Here is an 18963-nt window from a genome sequence, read left to right on the forward strand (position 1 = left end):
TGTCCTCGCAGTGGCAGCCGGTCTCGCCAACCTGCAGAACCTGCAGGGCCTCCAGCACCTCCAGAGCCTGGCGGGCCTCCAGGGCCTCCCCGGCCTCCAAGGTCTGCAGGGCCTGCAGGGCCTCCAGGGCCTGCCGGGGCTCTCGCAGGGACTCCAGGGGCTGCCGGGGCTGCAGGCGCTGTCCGGGCTCGCCGGGCCGCCGCCGGCCGCCGCGCCGCTCAACCTGAGCCTCAACGCGGCGGGCAGCATGTCCATGTCCGCGGCCCCCGGCCTCGGCGGGCTGGCCGGCCTCGGCGGCCTGCTGCTTGGCGGCGGCGCCACGCTGGGGGCGGCGCACGGCCACGGCCAGGGCCACGCGCAGGGCCACGCACAGGGCCACGGCCAGCACGCCGCCAACGCCACCGGCACCGCGGCCAGCGCGGCGCAACCGCAGCTCCCCCAGCTCATCCTGGCGTCGGGGCAGCTCGTGCACGGCATCCAGGGCGCCCAGGTCCTCATCCCCACGTCCCACGGTGAGTCTCCCTCACGCTTCGTTTAGTTGAATGTCCTACGGGCTCCAGAGGACCCTTCTTTGAGGCGCCCCTCGCCTTGGTGGAAATCGGGGCCCGTGCCAGGCTCGCCGTTACTATACTTAGTCTTAAGTTGACCGCCTCCCGGGTGACCGACGGGCGTGAAATCGCGGCCCGGTCCTGGGGACTCCTTGAAGGACTCCTCGTCCTTTGGGCACTCCTTTGCGGCGTCCAGGTGGCTGATCCAAGCGGGAGGTCCTGCCGCTCTGTGTCTTCCTCACGGGACGCCACATGAGCGCGAGGGAGAGGCCTCCCTCTTGGAATGAGTCTGCGACGCCACGCTCCAGCGACGCGTCCACCGCCCAGGAGGCGATGTGCGGTCAGCCGGCGTGGCTAAGACGGCCGCGGCGTCTCCAGCTTGTCTTCCAGGATGGTCAAAGGTGCTCGCCGGCCCGCACCACCAGAGCGCACCGCCAGGGCGCCGCCGCATGCGCGCCGCGAGCGACCGCCCTCGCCTGGCAGGCGCCTGCCCGGACCCTTCCGCTGGGTTCACACAAGACGCGCACCCCTCGCTGGGCTGGGCCGGGCCGGTCCGGGCGGTATTTTTAAAGCGGCCTTGTGTTGCAGGCATCGCTACGCAGACCGTGCTCACCATCCCCATGAGCCACGTCAACTCCGGCCAGCTGGTGAACCTGGCGCTGAGCAACGGCCAGGTGGTGAGCACCACCCTGGCGCACCTCGTGGGGCAGCAGCAGCAGGGGCTCACCAACGGACTCGGTGAGTCAGTCGGCTACTAGTGCCTCTGAGCCACCGCGTCAGCGTCACCCCCAAAAGGAGTGGCTTTTTGTGAAAATTTGGCTCATTGTGACGGCGCTTACAGGCCCCCAAAATGAGCGATTTTTTTTTGTCAAAGTTTGGTTTATTGTTATGAAGCTGGAATCCTTTTGGCCCGATTTTGACCTGTTTTGTCCCGTTTGACGTGTCCGCCGCTTCGAATAGGCGCCAGAAAATCAAATTTTAACGATGAGTTAGTTATGCATCGCATAACGTTCCCATCGCCCACCGTTCGAGAGAGAGAGAGAGAGAGAGAGAGAGAGAGAGAGGAGAGGGAAGCGCCTAATTGTTGTTCTAAAAGTGACTCCGCTTGGAGGGGCTGCTACTGGGACGGCCAGAGGACCCCGGGCGCGCGCCGCGTCGCCTCCAGTCCACCGACCTCCCCGCCCGTCCAGCCCGCCCGCCGCCCCGCCCGATACACTGATGCAGATGCACTACCCCACTAATCACGTTTCATTCCTATTAAAAGGAAAGCAAACTCGATTCCTCATTTTATTATGGATGTCGCGTCGGGCCGGTCGGGCGTTGCTTGCTTGCTTGCTGGCGCGCTCGCTCGTTGCGTGCCGTCTGCCCGAACGGGAGCGAGCGAGACGACGCGGCGCCCCGAACGTTTTCCGAACGTTTTCCGAACGTTTTCCGAACGCGGCGCGCCGCGCGAGCCGAGCCGTCGTGTGCGAGTTGTCGTTCCGTGAGCGCGCATATTTGAAAACTTAATAATAAACCCATTACAAATGCCGAAAAAATGGCTTCCCTTGTTCACCTCCCCCGCCGCGGTGCCGCGGTCAGGGCGTGTGCTCTCTTTGTGCGCGTCGCCTTGTTTTTGTTGTTGTTTTTCGCATTCGTTTGTCGGACGGCGCGACGCGCGAGCATCGGGTGCTTCGGGCCGTCGACCGCCTGGCCGCGCCGAGGCCGGTGCCCTCGACGGGCAGAAACTTGACGAAAATTTCAACCTTATGTCACTGTCTTCAGACGACGGTCGTAAAGGACCAATACGTCGGATACCTTAATTTTCAATTCCGATTTCCTCATTCTGTTGCATTGTGCATCGCTCGGAACGCACCGTTCACACGTAATAGATATTTATTTTTCAATAAGTCGAGCTTTTTATTTTTTCCGGGTCTATAAACGCTGTATCGGAAACAACAACAAACATTTGTTTAATTTTATTATTTTTTTTTAAATTTTGAAAATTTAATTTTTTTGTTCTTGTGTGACTCTGCCGAATACCGCCTGGTTGCGCGGGTCAGCACCACGACGGGCGGACAAGCGCCGAAGACACGGCAGCCCGGTGCCGCGTGCAAAGTTGTACTGTAGGCGCCGTGCCGCGCCGTGCCGTGCCGTGTCGTGCCGCGTCGTGCCGTGCCGTGCCATGCAGGGCGCGCCTTGCCTCCAAACAACGGGGCGGGGCGACCGGGTAGGCGGGGCAGCACAATCAAAGAGCATGCATAGCGAGGGCTCGTGGCGGGGCGAGGGGTGGGGCGGGGCGGGCTGCATTGTGCAGGGGCTTTGTCTCGGACACCGCTGGGGGGCGAAGCAGGCGAAGGCACGTCTCGCATTGCCAAGGCACAACACAGTAGGGCCCAGCTCGCGGGCTGCCCGCTACCCCCACCCTCGCGCGCGCGCGCACACACACACACACACACACACACACACGCGCGCGCCGAGCGGGGCGCCACTGCCGCGCAAGATAGGCCCTGTGGGCGTCTGCTGCGGTCGGGCGTGGAGCTGCAGGCTGCAGTGTGCCGTGCAGCCCCCCTGCATCGCCCTGCATCGCCCTGCATGCTCAGCACCGCCGCCGTCCAGCCTGCGTGCGTTCGCTGCGAGCACCGCGATTGCTGCAGCGCGGCCGGGAGAGACCTCACCCTTCAGATTAGCGCCGGAAAGGGGCGGCGAGGGGGAGGGGAGGGAGGGGGAAGCGCCTGCACGGCATCCGCCACTCCGCCACCCATTGCTCGCGAACCCGAATCGGGATGGCGGGTAAATTGGACGGCCGCTTCCCACGTTTTAAATAAACATCAAATTAGTACACCTCCGGGTGGCGCCGCTCAGTGGGCCAGACGACCGGTGGAGTTAGCCAAAATTCGAGACGCGTTTTGAGCTCCAGAGTCGCTAGATGGGACTCGAGCCGACCGTGTGACCCCATCAATAGATTCCTCGTTCGGAGAGCGATCCATTGGTGGGGTCACTCGTTCGATTCGCGTCCCATTTAGCGACTCTGGAGCTGAAAACGCGTTTTGGATTTTAGGCCGCTCCACCGGTCTTCTGGCCCACTGTGCGCTGGCGGCCGGGGCGGGGGAGGGGGGGCTGCGCCCGCGGCGCCACCGAGTACTGTAACGACGAGCCGATTTCAACCACACGGCTCTGCGCTCGCCGTGCCGTGCCGCTCCCGGAGTGCGACGCCACTGCCTCATTCCGGGGACGAATCCCGGAGTCCTCATTGTCCGTCGCGATGTTGGTGATGATGATTGCTTTCCATAGTCCAGAGGGTTCGCGCGTTCGGGCGGCAGAGGTGCGAGCGTTGCGCGTCGTGTCCGTGGACAAGTACGTCAGCCTGCTCGCAGCACGAGCTCGCAGTGGCGCGGCGGACAGTTAGTACCTCCACCCGGCTCCGTTCATAAAACGTCCTCGAGAGGGTAAATTTTTCGACTATCCGCCTCTTTTGTCCGCGATCAACTCAGTTAACCCACCATGCTCGGTGACAATTAATCGTTGATCGAAACGGAGTGTTCGAACAATCGATTAATCGATCATCGGCCCTTGCACCGCTACGGTACTTCCCCGCGCTGCCTCTCCGCCGCCCGTCGGATCGAACGGTGGGCGTGGGCCGCGCTCCGGTTTTCCTCCGCGGCCAGGCGGCGGCGCACAGTGTGCCAAAAGGCCGGTGGAGGCGGCCAAAGCTCCAGACGCGTTTTGAGCTCCAGAGTCGCTAAACAGGACTCAAACCGAAGGAGTGACCCCACCAATGGATTCCTCGTTCAGAGAGCAATCCAGTGGTGGGGTCACACGATCGGTTCGAGTCCCATTTAGCGACTCTGTAGCTCAAAACGCGTCCTGGAGTTCCGGCCCACTGTGCGGCGGCGGCAGAGCGGCAGGCGGACGCCGAGCCTTGTACCGCCGAGCGGGCGACGACGGCCAAGTGCACGACGACGTCGCCGTCGCCGCTCGCTCGCGGAGGTCGATGGCAGGGCGGCAGGCGGTGGCAGGGAGGCGGTTTCGGCCTCGGCTTCGGCCAGCCAGCTGCACCCCGCCTGCCGCCTCGTCCTTTTTTGCGGACCGGCCTTCCCTTGATGTGACGTGATGGGGTTCCCATAATACACGGGCGAGGCGTGGCCGGGCGGGGCGGGGCGGGGCGGGGCGGGGCGGGGCGGGGCTGTCGGCCACAAAAATTTCGTTTTCCCCCGGCGGTGATATCGGCAGCCCGGGCGGGCGGGGCGGCCACTAAGTAAAGCCCGGCCCAATTCGATCGCCACCGGTCGGGCCCACTCACACATGCACACACACACACACACACACACACACAGACGCCAAACTCTGTGTGAAAAAAAGGCAAACGGGCGGCGGCGCGGCGGGCGGGAGGGGAAGTGGAGGGACAAATGTAAAAATAAAAAAGAGCGGAACAACAAAGGCAGAGTCAGAGTCTGCGAATGGAGAGGCAAACTCAATTATCGGTGTGGCAGCCCTGCGCCCTGCGCCGCCCGGTACGCCAGTGTGCCCGCGTCCGGCACCTCCGGCACGGTACGCCGCGATGCAATAAACGCTCCCCTCCCCTCCCCCTTCCCCACCCCCCCTTCGCCGCCAACCTCGTGCACTCAACTTGGCGCCACCCGCAGCAGCACCGCCCACACCCCGCCCGCACCTTGCCCACTCGGCGCCGAAGCACGCCGAAGGTGGCCGAGGCGGCAGCAGGCCCGGCCCGCACGGCCCGCCCACCTGCGGGCGCCTGCGAGTTGGGCACGCGCGACGCACGGCGGTGCAGCGGGCTGCCTATCGCTGGCCGTCGGGCGCGCTGGCTGAGGACTGGGGGCTCGACACTGGGACTGGGGTGCGAGGAGAGCGGACGCGGACGCCGCCGGGCCGGACGGCACACTGATTCCGGCAGTCGCTTTCGTCGCTCTGTGTCTCTCGCACTCATGGGGCGTCCCCCATAGGTGCGAGAGAGACAGAGCGACGAAAACCAGTCTGCAGGTCGTCTCTTCCTAGCCAACGCGCATGCCAAAATAGGACATAGGAAAGTGAGTTCGAGGGAGAACAATAAGTGCGGAAGTTGCAGTAAACCGTTTGCCTCTTAACTGTCGCGAGCTGCTCAACGTTTTGTTTCGAAAGATGCACAGCGTTCACCCTGTCTCTCTCGCACTGACGGGGAAAGCTCCGTGAGTGCGGGCGAGACGGGCGACGGCAAAAGCCGCTCTCTGATGACACTCGTCTCTCTCGTTCTTGTCGCAGGGCCCGCCCCGAGCAGCGCGTCGCACCTGCCCAACGGCGGCCACCACCACCACCTCCACGGCCACCACCACCACCAGCCGGCGGCGCCGCAGCAGCCGCCACAGCAGCAGCCGGCGCCGCAGCCGCAGCAGCACCCGTCGCTGCTGACCGCGGCCCGACTGAGGGAGCAGCGGGACCGCGACCGCGAGCAGCGGGAGCGGCGCGACCGGGAACGCGAGCGAGAGAGGGAGATGGACCGGGAGCGCGAACGGGAGCGCGACGTGCTGGCGGGCCACGGTGGGCACGCGCAGCAGATCCACCCCGCGCACCGCCCGGCACACCCCGGCCCCCCGATGGGCCCCGTCATGGCCCACCACCCCTACCAGGTGAGGCTCACTGTCTCTCTCGCACTCATGGGCCGTTCCGCACGGGGACGAAGCGCTCCGAAGTACTCCGGTAGAACGGCGCGGGTTGAAGCGTACTTCTAAGCCTCTCTTCAAGCGTAGCACTCCAGATCCGCTGCCCTTCCGCCTATGTAAATTCGCGGGAGACTTTGTTCTCTACGCTTGACTTCAAGCGTCAGTCAGTGTTGTGTGCTTGAATGAAGTGAAGCACACCACTACGCTTCAGTTCCACCGCCGAGCACTGCCCACGTCGCGCTGTCTCTCTCGCACTCATGAGGCAGCTCGTGTGGGTGCGAGAGAGACAGAGCGACGAGAGCGGTGCTGGGATCAGGCCTGCAGTTAGTGTCCATGGTTCTAACGCGAATGGGTTTCCCGTTTCCCAACAGGAGAAAAGCCACGGGCACGGCGGCCACGGCGGCCACGGCAACGGGCTCCTCAACGGCATCGCCTCCTCCATCAGCCGGTTAGCGGCCAACAACTGCGACTTGACGATAACGACCACCAGCACGTCCTCGGGCAGCGCCTCGCCGCCCCAGGCGCACGGCTTCAACAGCAGTAGCAACAATAACAACAATAGCACTAGTAATAACAATAATAGCACGAATGTCAACAATAACAACCGGCAATCGCCGCTCCAGCTTCAGTTGAAAGGCGGCAGTACCGGCTGCGGCGGAGGCAGCCAACACTCGGGCAGCTCGACGGGGGCGCTCAGCCCAGTGTCGGACCTGCTGGACGACAACCCAAGTGAGTGGCGTGCTCCCCAACGTGGGCTCTCCAAACTGAACAGTGCGCATGGCTGGCACACTCTACCTGGAGCGTAGAGCTGCTCGCTGTTCAGTTTGGATAGGATGTGCACTTACTCCCTCACGCCTCAAATTAATTCCGAAACTACAACTTGACTTTTCTCGTGTCCTAACCAGACCAGCCAACCATCAACCAAGCCAACACCAATATGGTGGATGGAATCAATTTGGATGAAATAAAAGAATTTGCGAAAGCGTTCAAGATTCGACGCCTCTCATTGGGACTGACGCAGACACAAGTGGGACAAGCACTATCAATCACGGAGGGCCCTGCATACAGCCAGAGCGCCATTTGCAGGTCAGTAAATTAAGTTGGTGTTTCCTTTAATGTTCGATCAACTCATGTACAAGTCAATACCAGCAACGATTAGTAACATCTAAAGCATTTATTGAGGTGTGTCCAAGATTGCCAGCTGTCACCTTTGAATCAGAGAATTTGCTGGAATTTCAATGCTATATCAAACACTGGGTGATAAATTGACCACTCTCATTGACCACAAATGGCCAAATCTCTGAACAAATGTGACACTTGGTATGTCTATTGCCTCCAAGGAGCGAGAGCTATTCTAACAATATGTGGGTGTGCTGCACTTAGAACACAAAATTCATAGCACCATCTTCTATGCAGTCTTAGCACCCAGGAAACATCAACCCTGATTAAGGCTTGAGCATATAAATAGAAATCGTGCTGAGAATTGATAAGACCATTTGTAGTAATGAAAATGTGTGATGTAGAACTTAAATGAGATTAGATAAGTGAGAGGTCTATGTGTGATTCATTATGATCAGAGATGGGATGAAATAGGACTTAGCTGTAAAATAAGTAAGCAAACTTATTGGAAGAACCTTAAAACCCAACTTGAAGAAAAAAAAGTTTAGAACAATGTAGAAATAAGAAGCTGCATGACCAACAAAATTAGGTAGATGTCACCTGAATTTCATCAATTGCTTGATAGAGTGGAGATGTGTATTTACTTTAAAGCACACTCTGCAGCTGAGTCAAACTTCTTTCAATTTGAACATTAATTCTATTTCTTCTAGAAAAAAAAATTGATAATTGGAAAATATGCATTTGTTTACACCTTTTAAGTAAAAGTAATTCCTAATAGATCTGCTTGGTAAAAGCAATCCTCTCTTTATAAAACCTTCTGCAATGTCTGGAGAGCTACTTATCACACATCACAGCTTACATGTTACTACAAAATCAGGTGTTGGGATGCTGACCTGTGAACAGGAAGAAAAAGAAACCAAAAGCTAACATTGTCTGCCTGTGTGTATCTCTCTCCCCAGTGCCCTGGCCACGCAGATGATATGTGCCGCTCAGATAGCCAACCAGCGTCCAAATGTGTATGTCAAACAATTCCCAGTTCTATATTTTGTTTTACTCCTTCTCTTCTCGTTGTTTGTTCGTTTATATTAGTGACTAGAACTGGGCATGCAATGAATGTATTAACTTTTGCAATCAGTAAGTATTGCTAAATGTCTTAACCGGGACTCAAAAGCACTCGCCAGACTAGAGCAATGCACTCTGAAAATTTTTGACCAGGATAGCAACAGAATTACCACAGTGGTCTTTAGGTTGAATTTTTTTTAATAATACAATGGTAAACAGTGTATTGGAGCCTACTCTTCTGAAGGATTTGCCTTTGATTCTTTTATTATATCCTCCCTTTCACCTCACTTTTCTTTGGCTTTATCCTTGAAACATAAGGTAAAATAAATTTGGAAACCTAGTCAGAAGTGTAGATAAGAGTTGGTGCATTTTGTTCCTCCAATTGCTATGCCCTGTGCTAGTCACTCATAATACATGCCCGTTGCTTTATTAAAATTTTCAAAGCTGATTCCTTGGTCTCAGTTTGGGAAAAGGCATTTCATTTCATGTCTTTCACACTAATTATGGGCTACCTGCACTCCTTCTGAAGAAAAAGATTCACCAACTTCTTCACATAATTCTAAGATTTCAGATCAGCTTTTGTGACAAGTCAACCACTTGATCTATCTTATTCAATTATAAAAATCATATATACTAATCTTCATTTGGAATGTATACTTTTATTGTACCCCTTAAATTAAAGTTATTCAGTGTATTAAAAATGGTGTATGCTGCTGATGGTTAATTTTTGCATCCTATGATTTGCACTTAAGATAATTCAGTGTTGAACTTGTCTATATTTTCTTTTAAAAAAAATGATGCCAAAATGAAAACTGTCAGTGCATGAGCCATGGCATTTGCACTGGAGGTAGCCCTGTTGCACATGGTTTAACAAATTATTCTTACGTTTTCTAACATGCGTCATAAGTTCCAATTGTTTCCTTTTCTGCCTTCTGCTATTCCTGATCTCACGGACTTACAAAAAAAAAAAATTATTTAATAACTAATGGCTAAGTTAGGCTTGTATCTCATGAAACGCACAGTCAACAACCAAGAGAATTCTCTCGTTAAGAAATCTAAATTTTATTGTTTGAATTTCTAGATGTTGTTTTTGTAGGTCAGTGAGCCAGGGCATTAGGGCGTTGTGGCACTTCTTTGCGCTGACTGCTTCCCGGTATCACTTGCTAGGCTTTTCTTTTCTTTTAAAAAAAGAGTTGAAATAAGTTTATGCCTCAAATATAATCTAACCAAATTTATCAAAAGCAGTCCCTACCTCAGATTTAGCTCGTATAATTTAATTATCATAATTCTGTAATTAAGCATTGGTAGATTTGATGTTTCTTGTGGTTCTTTGTAGCTGCTTGGTATAATCTATTCTATTTTAATTCTTAGCATGACCAAATATTGCATGAATAGTCTCTCCATAGATTTGCTAATGACAACCTGTATAACTGTATATTGTCTGGTAGAAATACACCTTGCATTAGATAAGTCAAAATGAGATCATTAGTCTTTATTCAAATTTATATGAAAAGTTGGCTCAGTAACAAGATACCTAATGTTTCTAATCAAAGGTTTTCCTTTTATTACAGGTTTGAAAAGCTTGACATCACTCCCAAAAGTGCACAAAAGATTAAACCTGTTTTGGAGCACTGGATGAAAGAGGCCGAAGAGAGGTATGTTTTGATTGCCTTTTCATGTGTACAACCAAATACGGACTTAAAAGTGCAAGTTTCATAAATTGAAATTTTATCAGGTACAAAATTGGACAAAATCATCTGACTGAATTCATTGGAATGGAACCATCCAAAAAGAGAAAAAGGCGGACATCGTTTACACCACAAGCACTTGAACTGCTAAATCACCATTTTGAGAGAAACACCCATCCATCAGGTACAGACCATAGAACTTCAGTTAAAAGATAATAGACATGTCGTATGTACACTACAGGAGTTACCATTTCCATTTTCATTTCAGGTACGGAAATCACAGCACTTGCTCATCAACTTGGGTATGACCGAGAAGTTATTCGAATTTGGTTCTGCAACAAAAGACAAGCACTAAAAAACACTGTGCGAATGATGTCTAAAGGCCTTGTTTCATAAAACCATGAAGGGCAGAAATCAAACAGTGTTTACCTCAGCAGAAGATTGTTGCCCAAGGTGCACACATCTCAATTTTGTGATGTGTCAATGTCAATTCCTGCCCGCGAGAAGCAGTGAAGATACCTGCACCCAAAGCCTGTGACAAAGTGAAAGTATTGAAGCACTGCTCTTTGACTGAAACCTTTGTGCTGATGCAAGCTGCATGCAGGGTGATCCTCTTGAAGTGAAATAACAATTTAATGGATTTGTGATTTAATTGTCAAATACGAAGAGTGTTATCTCTAGTCTTAAAATAATTAAAGGCGTAAATATCTTATCTACTTCTGTAAAGGGAAATCACTGAAATGTTTTTGTTTAACTCGGATTTGTTAGAAGATGATAATGTTCCATCACCTTAACAAATTTTCCTTTCCTTAGTCAGTCTCAAGACCTCAATAGAAGAGCAGACTCTTTCTGTCTTGAGATAAGAGAGTTATTCAACTGTATTATAACATGTGGTAAAGATATGTGACAAAGTTTGTTTTATTTGCAATAACTGCAGTTGTCATAACTAGCAGTTGGAAGATAGAGAGAAGAATGCCAAAGTGTTTAAAATAAGTGACTAATTGCTGAAAAGTATACATTTCATTGTGGTCCCTCTTTAAATGGACAGTGGTGTTTTTAAACTACATGGACAAGCTATTGTTACCCAATGGAACAGATTTTAGTCTTTTAAGCTTACATAACTATTGTGATTGTGATGTGCCATCTTCATTGAATGGGCGCCTGACCCATGAAGATCATGATTATACAGAATGGCACAGCTGGACCCTGATTTACTGGGACAAGTGCTTGGTTTTACCTCTAGGCTTGTAAGGTGCCATAGAGCTGAAATCCTCATTCAGACCGTCTCTTTTATGTGGCACACATTGCCTGGTTTATCAGAGGCTTTCTGTGCAAACAGATTTTTTTATACATATTATAGCTTAATGAATCCCCCATATTTCACTCTACTCCCGAGCCAAAAATTCCTTAACTAATTCATGTACACGCATATTTATAAACAAACAGTATTACTGTATTTCAAAGTGCACATCTGTGTTTTGTATTATTTACTGAAAGTTTAGCATTTAGCAAACACTTCTTATGCACTAGTTCCCCTGAAAAAAAAAAGTTTTGTTTTCCAGAAAATATTAAATTAATTCATGTAGATCAGATCAGACAAACTGGACCAGACAACTTATGTGAATCTCTCAACAACAACAAAAATTGTGATATTGAATGCATTTTGCTGATAAAAATGACACACTGAAATTTTCAGTGGCAGTGTCACTGCTACACTGTGAACACTTCTCTAATTTGTTTCCAGTAAGAATGTTTTGAATGAGTGCAATAAGTTACTTTTAGTTGTTTTAGTTTTAGTGAGTTGTTGTCTTCATAGAGGAGAAATTATAATATTGTTATGTTGAAAGAGAATGAATGCATTTATCAAAAAGTCCTATGAATTACTTGAAACCCTCAGACAGACACAAAATTCCCTTACACTTTACTCCTTTCTCTGTCATCCACTTACATTAAAATCCAGTCAATCATCTAGAATATCATCAATATCGAAATTCCCAATTGGATTATCTTCAAGCTGGCCTACATCTGACCCAGCATCGGAGTCCCTGTCTTTCTTCCTCTTCTTGGATGAAGAGGCAGAACTTAAATCCTCAGTCATCTTTAATATTCGCTCCCTCTGAAAAAAATAACACAATTGTGACATAGACATAGCCTGGTTGTCTATGATTGTGACTTTTGAAACTTCAAACAAAATTAATTAGACAACACAAATAGAAGACTTACTAAGCTTTCATTTTTGCGAACCAGTAGTTTAACGTCATCTCCATTTACTGTGGTACGTTTGGCATGGCTGAAAAATAAAGCAATATTATCTCATCATGATTATAGGACATGATGACAGGCAGTAAAATACAATGAAGTACTCAAAATTCAATAAAGTATTATTACCGTGCAAAATGCTCGAGATCAGACCCATAGTCCTGTATTTTGTGCCAAACCATCTCGGCAATTAATTCAAATGATTGTTTGTTAAAAGAAACTTTAGTCGTAAGGCCGCTTCCAACCTCTTGGCATATCTTCCGCACATCACACAAAACAGTTAGTTTCAATTTCTGAAACAGAGACACGACCAAACCATGAACAAACAGGACACCCTTAATTAAATCATGTAAATTTTGAACGATTGATTGTTTAAATATAATGTTGAACATACGTCAGTCTCATTGAACGAGTCCAAAGTAGGGAATGCCATTCTACAAAATCAAATCCAAGTGGTAACAAAATAAATAGATAACACAAAATTATCTTTGAACACTGTCCTAGTACAGTAGTCAAATCAGAGAGATGGATGATGGATAAATTTGAATTTACGAATTTTTCATATGTTGAACTTGTATGGTAGCTGACGGAGCAAAGTTATTACCAAGACGTCGTTTTGTTTCCTGTTGAGGTATTGAATTGAAACTGACGTTATGAAAGCGAAAGAACGATTTAAACGAGGAAGATAATCTTTAAGATGAGATCCACCTCTAACTATTCATGTAGGGAAAATAAAAGCAGTTCTTTTGTCCTGTGAGGTTGGTACGAGAATGCTCCATCCCGCCGCGAGATGCTGTTGTTGTTGTTATGGCAACAAACTTGTTCGTTTGAGCTGAGCAGCGCATCGTCACTTTGACGTTTGCATTTAAGTGTGTTTCTCCCAGAGCTTGTCGTTCAAGATGAAGATTGAAGAAGTGAAAAGTACGGCGAAAACCCAGCGAATTTCGGCGCACAGCCACATCAAGGGGCTGGGGCTGGACGATAATGGTACTGCCATCGGCATGGCTGCCGGCTTGGTGGGACAAAAGGATGCACGTGAGGTGAGCATAAAATCCCATTTCTTCTCCAGTTTTCCAGTCAAGGTCCCTCGACGCCAGCCGCGACCGTCCTCCCTGTTTCCACGGTCCGCTTGGCGGCTCATTACTCGTTGTTTGGCCGTGGCGCGACCAACAAGCACTTCCCTCGGTTCATAACCTATACCATGCGTGCTCTGCCTTCTCTGCCTAGTGAATTTTCCGGTACTGATTTAGCATGGCATTAATGCAGAGAATTTTCTAAATCGTGTATTTAAGAGATATTTTCAATTTTTACTTGTTATTGCTTGACAAGGTGACCTTCACAACGAGTTGCCTGTCGAAGTTTTATGAGCACTGCATTATTGAAAATTTAGCGTTGATTGTTTTGAAGGGTCTGCTCTAATATAATTGTTTTTGTTTTGATTTCAGGCGGCAGGGATTGTCGTGGACATGATCAGGTCCAAGAAAATGGCAGGCCGCGCTGTCATGCTTGCGGGACCTCCAGGCACAGGAAAAACAGCAATCGCCTTAGCTATCGCTCAAGAGTTGGGCTCAAAGGTCTAACAACTTTTTAAAACTTTATTTCTTTTAATCCTTGTTTATTTGTATCATCTATTTAATTGCTTGTCTCATGACACAGGTGCCATTTTGTCCAATGGTTGGTTCTGAAGTCTACAGCACAGAGATTAAGAAAACAGAGGTATTGATGGAAAACTTCAGAAGAGCAATTGGTCTCCGTATCAAAGAGACCAAAGAGGTCTATGAAGGAGAGGTGACTGAGTTGACTCCTGTGGAAACTGAAAATCCTCTGGGAGGTATGAAAAATCAGTTACATCAGACACTTATTTTTTTTTTCCTATTTAAATCCTGATTTTTAATACTTTTTGATCTGAAGGTTACGGAAAGACTGTGGCACATGTCATAATTGGGCTTAAAACAGCGAAAGGTACCAAACAACTTAAATTAGATCCATCTGTCTATGAGAGTCTTCAAAAGGAAAAGGTAGAGGGAGGAGACGTAATTTACATCGAAGCTAACAGTGGGGCTGTCAAACGGCAGGGAAGAAGTGATACATATGCAACAGAGTTTGACCTTGAGGTAACTAAAAAAGCTGATATCAAACTTATCTTCTGAATGTTCTTCATTATCATATTCTTTTGCAACCTGTCCACAGGCAGAAGAGTATGTTCCTCTTCCTAAAGGTGATGTACACAAGAAGAAAGAAGTCATTCAGGATGTTACTTTGCATGACTTGGATATCGCTAATGCAAGACCTCAGGGTGGACAAGATATTTTATCTATGATGGGGCAGCTTATGAAGCCCAAGAAAACTGAAATCACAGGTACAGTACAGCTTATCTTTTTTCTAATTCTTGATTTCTATGCATCGTATGCAATTACAACCAACCGGCCTTATCTTTCCTTCCTTTCAGACAAGCTTCGAAAAGAAATAAATAAAGTAGTAAACAAATATATTGACCAAGGAATTGCTGAGCTTGTACCTGGTGTTCTTTTTATTGATGAGGTTCACATGCTGGATATTGAATGCTTCACGTACCTGCACAGGGCCCTTGAAAGTGCAATTGCCCCCATTGTTATCTTCGCCACTAACAGAGGACGCTGTGTTATTAGGTGAATTATTATCATCCGTTTCTTTATTCTCAGTTGTGAGGTTTAAATATTATCTCATCACTAACAATGCCCCACTTTTTTTTTTTTTTGTTTAGGGGAACTGAAGACATCCTCTCACCACATGGTGTTCCATTGGACTTGTTAGATCGTTTGCTAATTATCCGTACTCTACCTTACTCTCGTGACGAGCTGGAACTTATTCTTAAGCTTCGAGGTCAAACGGAGGGACTCGTGATTGATGATGATGCTCTTACAGTCCTAAGTGAAATTGGAAGCACCACAACTTTGCGGTAAGGATTTTAAATTATCTGTGTGGCCTTTGATACTACAGAATCCAAATGTTCTAATTTATTTGAAAATTTTTCAGGTATGCTGTACAACTTTTGACACCAGCATCACTCACAGCACGAGTGAATGGTCGTTCTAATATAGCCAAGGAAGATATTCAGGAAGTTGGAAGTTTATTCTTGGATGCCAAATCATCTGCAAAGATTTTATCCCAGAATAAGGACAAGTTTATGAGTTAAATCTGCAAGACTGTGTAGGGATAAATGTGAACTTCATTCCCAAAAATTTTACAACTATCTCAAGTGCTTAAAATTTGGTCCTCTGATCCCAGTTAATTTAGTCATTTTTAAAAAATGTATAAATATAAGGTAAGCCAGTAGTCCACAGCTTTTTATTTCCATCACCCTACTAGTTAAATGCTCGTTGAAGCCTTAATATGACTTATGCAGAATGACAAGGTCCAGTTGGTTGATATGTATCACTTCATTGTTTGTTTTTGTGGTGGAAGCCATTATCCAAGCATCATAGATGTTGGAGATTGGTCTGAGTCATGAATTGTTGCATTTAATGTTTTTCTGGGGAATAATTTTCCCAATTTATTTTCTTCATCAACATGTTTTATTAGCTTCAAAGAAAGAAAGAAATCATTTTGTAAAAAGTTTTATTTTGGGTTATTTTATTACAGAAGTACAAAAAAAAATTAAGGATATGCTAGATTTGATCTGGAATTATGCTAACTACATAATAACATAAGTCGGGTCTAATGTTACACCACAATTGTTGTTCTCCTGAGATATCAGAACATAGCCATCATTGCCCCAGTAGTTAGACCAGGAATTCTTCACTAGCCAATAAGGCTTGCCATACAGATTACCATATCCGACAACCAAAACAGCATGATCCAAGGTCTCTGTCGTATTTCCTATGTAAAAAAAATGCAGAATTTATGTATTGCTTAGTCATCATAAATCATATTTCCTTACTACTTGATGCTAGAAAATAGAAACTTACCGCATTTAGGATCATAATATACACCATTAGCATAGAAAGAGAATGTTTTGTGGGAAGCATCAATTGCAACTGAAATAGGTCCATGTTTAACAACAGCCACTTTCAAAGCATCAGCATCTCCGGATGTGACATTGACATAGCCCTTGATCGGAGCAGACAGTGTTACATTGTCAATGTGACAATATCCATCCTAAAAGTGCATCGAAATTTGTTAGTTATTCATCACAAATAGAAAAGGCAGTGTGTCATGTTGACCTCAGATAGTACCTGTCCATAGTATGGTCCATAAGCATCTTCTGTAGGTAAACCACCATGCTTCATCATCCACTGGTAAGAGCGGAAGTCTTCACCACCATCACAACCATTGTTACCATAGCCCCAGCTGCAGTCAACAAGTGCCTAATGAATAAATAAGGGAAGTTAGTACGTATGATTATTTTGAGATTATGATATACTCAGCAATTTTACAGTTAGTACCTGCTGAGAGAGGCGCAAAAGCTTGCCATATTTAACAAAGTAAGCTCCCTCAATTGCACCTGTTGTGCCAAAACTCCAACATGAACCACAAACAGACTGGTCTGAAAAGTTTGGAAAACTGTTAATAAATGAACTCTCTAAATTGCAGCAAACAAGAGGTTGATGGATTCACCTTTGACAGGAGTTACAGCTCCATACAGGCGCCAATCAAATTCAGAGGGGACATCAGCAGCCATACGTTTGGCATCATACGGGAATGGTGAACCTCCATTGTAAGTAGTTGTGGACCGTTGCTTCCCCCTGAGAGCCCTCAGTTCAAGAGAAGTTCTGTCTGCCAAATGGTTCACAGCCAGTTGATAGCCCTTGTTAGCTCGGTTAGTGGAGTGAATGAACCTGAAACAGTCAGCAACAGCTTTCAGTACCAAGCCAAGAGGCAGAATACTTCCATCAAAATTTAATTCAAAGAAGAAAAGTTTTTGTATGCTCACAAAATTTTCATACCTCAGGTTTTGCAAGAAGATACCATGTCGCTTTGAATGCTCAGTATCACGAGAGTAGTGCTTCTTGTGGGTTCGCAAGAATTCATCGAAAGCAGCAGTAACATGCCTATCATCTCCATGAATGAACTCCTGCATTGGATTGAAGGTCACAACATGGTCTGCTCCAGGGCCAGGGAAGCTCTCACACTTCATGTCTGAAATATTGTTGCAGTCGGTTATGCAGTATTGCATTCAGTTCAATTATTGCCCAATAACACACATGGAAATGATTCAATTACCTCTGGGTACTTGGAAAACATCAGCATCAATGGGGTCGACTGAAAACCAGTCATACTCTAGGAAGTAATGGTCGAAGTGGGAGCCAAGAAGAGAGTTGAAGCCTTTCATTTCATATCGGACAGGGATGGCAATCTTCTTGCCTCCACGACCTTTCTACAATGAAAGAGAACAAAAATTAATTGAAGTTTGCAAAGCACAAAAACTGACACAAAGAATATTCACCTTACCTTGTACCTGATCCAAATGGTGTATTTGTTGACCTTGTCTCCCTTGGTGTCAACAAGCCGCCACTTTTCACAAGTCTGACCACTCATTATTTCACTGCCAACACTCTGTCATGGAAAAAAAACAGATTAAGCAAATAAAAATTGTATTTCATGCAAATTGAGCAACAGCATGGTGACAAGCTTACCTCAAATCCAGTCAGATCAGGAACAATACCCTGAGGCTCAATCATCATATCATTCGTACCATTCACCTGAAGACAGGTATCTTCATTGAGCTGAGTCTCTGTTGTAACTGGAGCAATTTTGATACTTGAGCCATACTTGGCATACTTGCCGAGCTGGTATGTTTTGACCATACCTGTGAGAAGAACAAACAAAAGTATGATGGATTACAACAAAGCTCAGAATTTGGGCAAAAGCCAGGGAGAAATTGACAATTCTGGCACAGACATAAGACAGAGATCCTCGTGCTTCACCACATGGTTCACTTCATGACAAGAAATTCACGAAATCCATGATTGAGATAGTCTCATCTAATGCGAAAGTATGCACTCAAATGTAAACAATCATCGAAAATCGTCAGAAAAATTGTTGTTGCAACAAGGGAAGTTTCCATCACAGCCACATATTTTATCAAGACCCACAGACCTATGGCCTATGACTCAACGTAAGGTTACTGCCCTCGAGGAGGATGTGCGAACGTAGTACTCTACTGTACCGCTGCATGCAGATAAGAGGCCAGATAAGGCACTGGCCCATTGAGCCCATCCACTCACCCCCATAGTAGTCGATCCTGCTGTTCCTGGACTTGGCATCGTACCAGGCGTAGAAGGGCTCGCGGATCTCGGCGTAGGGGATGTAGAGGGTGCCCTTGACGGTGTAGACGTCGCTGAACTTGGGCGCGGCGTCGGACTTATCGCCAAGAGCCGCCGAAGCCAGGAAGCCCAGCAGGAGCAGGACAAAGCCCGCATGCAGCCCCATCCTCCAAACAAAGGGGAGGCACGGGCCTCCTGCACTATCCTTGAACCGCGATGATTGGAGCTGTTCCCGGAATGGACAACTCGCTTGCAGGAGTGCAAGTCAGGGGGCGACTGGAGAAACCTTCGGTCAGAGCAGAGGGGCCCTGCGCCGGAATGGCGAAGCACAGAAACGGCGAGTCGAAGATGAACTGACGCGATGGGGTCGGGTCAACCAACAAGCGATTTAACAACTGCGCGGACC

At 48.1% G+C, this 18963-nt stretch overlaps 4 protein-coding genes across 6 annotated transcripts; 2 read left to right on the top strand and 2 right to left on the bottom strand.

Annotated features, from left to right (window-relative positions):
* The first annotated feature begins 5999 nt into the window (after positions 1–5999).
* On the top strand, positions 6000–11923 carry LOC117646613 (POU domain, class 6, transcription factor 1-like). 2 transcript variants are annotated; one of them, XM_034387667.1, is made up of 7 exons: positions 6000–6151; positions 6556–6913; positions 7090–7270; positions 8263–8319; positions 9937–10020; positions 10101–10237; positions 10322–11923. In XM_034387667.1, exons 1-7 carry the CDS (start codon positions 6017–6019, stop codon positions 10447–10449), a joined length of 1080 nt encoding a protein of 359 aa, XP_034243558.1. In that variant the 5' UTR covers positions 6000–6016; the 3' UTR covers positions 10450–11923. The 2 variants fall into 2 exon arrangements, with proteins under 2 accessions (XP_034243558.1, XP_034243559.1); XM_034387668.1 differs by lacking the exon at positions 8263–8319 and having other exon boundaries at positions 6001–6151.
* LOC117646614 (centromere protein S-like) lies at positions 10244–12982 on the bottom strand. 2 transcript variants are annotated; one of them, XM_034387669.1, is made up of 6 exons: positions 12707–12982; positions 12442–12605; positions 12277–12343; positions 12002–12169; positions 10483–10585; positions 10244–10385 (listed from the first exon to the last, which is right to left on the bottom strand). In XM_034387669.1, the coding sequence occupies exons 1-4, from the start codon at positions 12743–12745 to the stop codon at positions 12014–12016; spliced, it is 426 nt and encodes a 141-aa protein (XP_034243560.1). In that variant the 5' UTR covers positions 12746–12982; the 3' UTR covers positions 10244–10385; positions 10483–10585; positions 12002–12013. The 2 variants fall into 2 exon arrangements, with proteins under 2 accessions (XP_034243560.1, XP_034243561.1); XM_034387670.1 differs by having other exon boundaries at positions 10264–10404.
* A 116-nt stretch (positions 12983–13098) lies between these two features.
* LOC117646612 (ruvB-like helicase 1) lies at positions 13099–15630 on the top strand. The gene is made up of 8 exons (XM_034387666.1): positions 13099–13352; positions 13758–13886; positions 13969–14143; positions 14224–14426; positions 14503–14671; positions 14762–14960; positions 15056–15250; positions 15328–15630. The coding sequence occupies exons 1-8, from the start codon at positions 13212–13214 to the stop codon at positions 15485–15487; spliced, it is 1371 nt and encodes a 456-aa protein (XP_034243557.1). The 5' UTR covers positions 13099–13211; the 3' UTR covers positions 15488–15630.
* A 262-nt stretch (positions 15631–15892) lies between these two features.
* LOC117646611 (digestive cysteine proteinase 1) lies at positions 15893–18943 on the bottom strand. Its single transcript, XM_034387664.1, has 10 exons — positions 18519–18943; positions 17928–18100; positions 17743–17847; positions 17515–17668; positions 17238–17430; positions 16909–17129; positions 16737–16837; positions 16527–16658; positions 16260–16449; positions 15893–16170 (listed from the first exon to the last, which is right to left on the bottom strand). The coding sequence occupies exons 1-10, from the start codon at positions 18721–18723 to the stop codon at positions 15986–15988; spliced, it is 1659 nt and encodes a 552-aa protein (XP_034243555.1). The 5' UTR covers positions 18724–18943; the 3' UTR covers positions 15893–15985.
* Positions 18944–18963: the final 20 nt, after the last annotated feature.

The sequence above is a fragment of the Thrips palmi genome, unplaced genomic scaffold (assembly GCF_012932325.1).
Source record: "Thrips palmi isolate BJ-2018 unplaced genomic scaffold, TpBJ-2018v1 HiC_scaffold_19, whole genome shotgun sequence".
NCBI classification, from domain to species: domain Eukaryota; kingdom Metazoa; phylum Arthropoda; class Insecta; order Thysanoptera; family Thripidae; genus Thrips; species Thrips palmi.

Coding starts and splice junctions, on each gene's coding strand:
- LOC117646613 (XM_034387667.1), top strand. CDS start 6,017: ATGGACCGGGAGCGCGAACGGGAGCGCGACGTGCTGGCGGGCCACGGT. Junction 6,914..7,089: donor CCTGCTGGACGACAACCCAA/GTGAGTGGCGTG, acceptor TGTCCTAACCAG/ACCAGCCAACCATCAACCAA. Junction 10,021..10,100: donor ATGAAAGAGGCCGAAGAGAG/GTATGTTTTGAT, acceptor AAATTTTATCAG/GTACAAAATTGGACAAAATC.
- LOC117646614 (XM_034387669.1), bottom strand. CDS start 12,745: ATGGCATTCCCTACTTTGGACTCGTTCAATGAGACTGAC. Junction 12,606..12,706: donor ACTCGTTCAATGAGACTGAC/GTATGTTCAACA, acceptor TCTCTGTTTCAG/AAATTGAAACTAACTGTTTT. Junction 12,170..12,276: donor TTCGCAAAAATGAAAGCTTA/GTAAGTCTTCTA, acceptor TATTTTTTTCAG/AGGGAGCGAATATTAAAGAT.
- LOC117646612 (XM_034387666.1), top strand. CDS start 13,212: ATGAAGATTGAAGAAGTGAAAAGTACGGCGAAAACCCAGCGAATTTCG. Junction 14,144..14,223: donor AACTGAAAATCCTCTGGGAG/GTATGAAAAATC, acceptor TTTGATCTGAAG/GTTACGGAAAGACTGTGGCA. Junction 14,672..14,761: donor CAAGAAAACTGAAATCACAG/GTACAGTACAGC, acceptor CCTTCCTTTCAG/ACAAGCTTCGAAAAGAAATA.
- LOC117646611 (XM_034387664.1), bottom strand. CDS start 18,723: ATGGGGCTGCATGCGGGCTTTGTCCTGCTCCTGCTGGGCTTCCTGGCT. Junction 17,848..17,927: donor CTGATCTGACTGGATTTGAG/GTAAGCTTGTCA, acceptor TTTCCATGACAG/AGTGTTGGCAGTGAAATAAT. Junction 16,450..16,526: donor ATGGACCATACTATGGACAG/GTACTATCTGAG, acceptor ATGCACTTTTAG/GATGGATATTGTCACATTGA.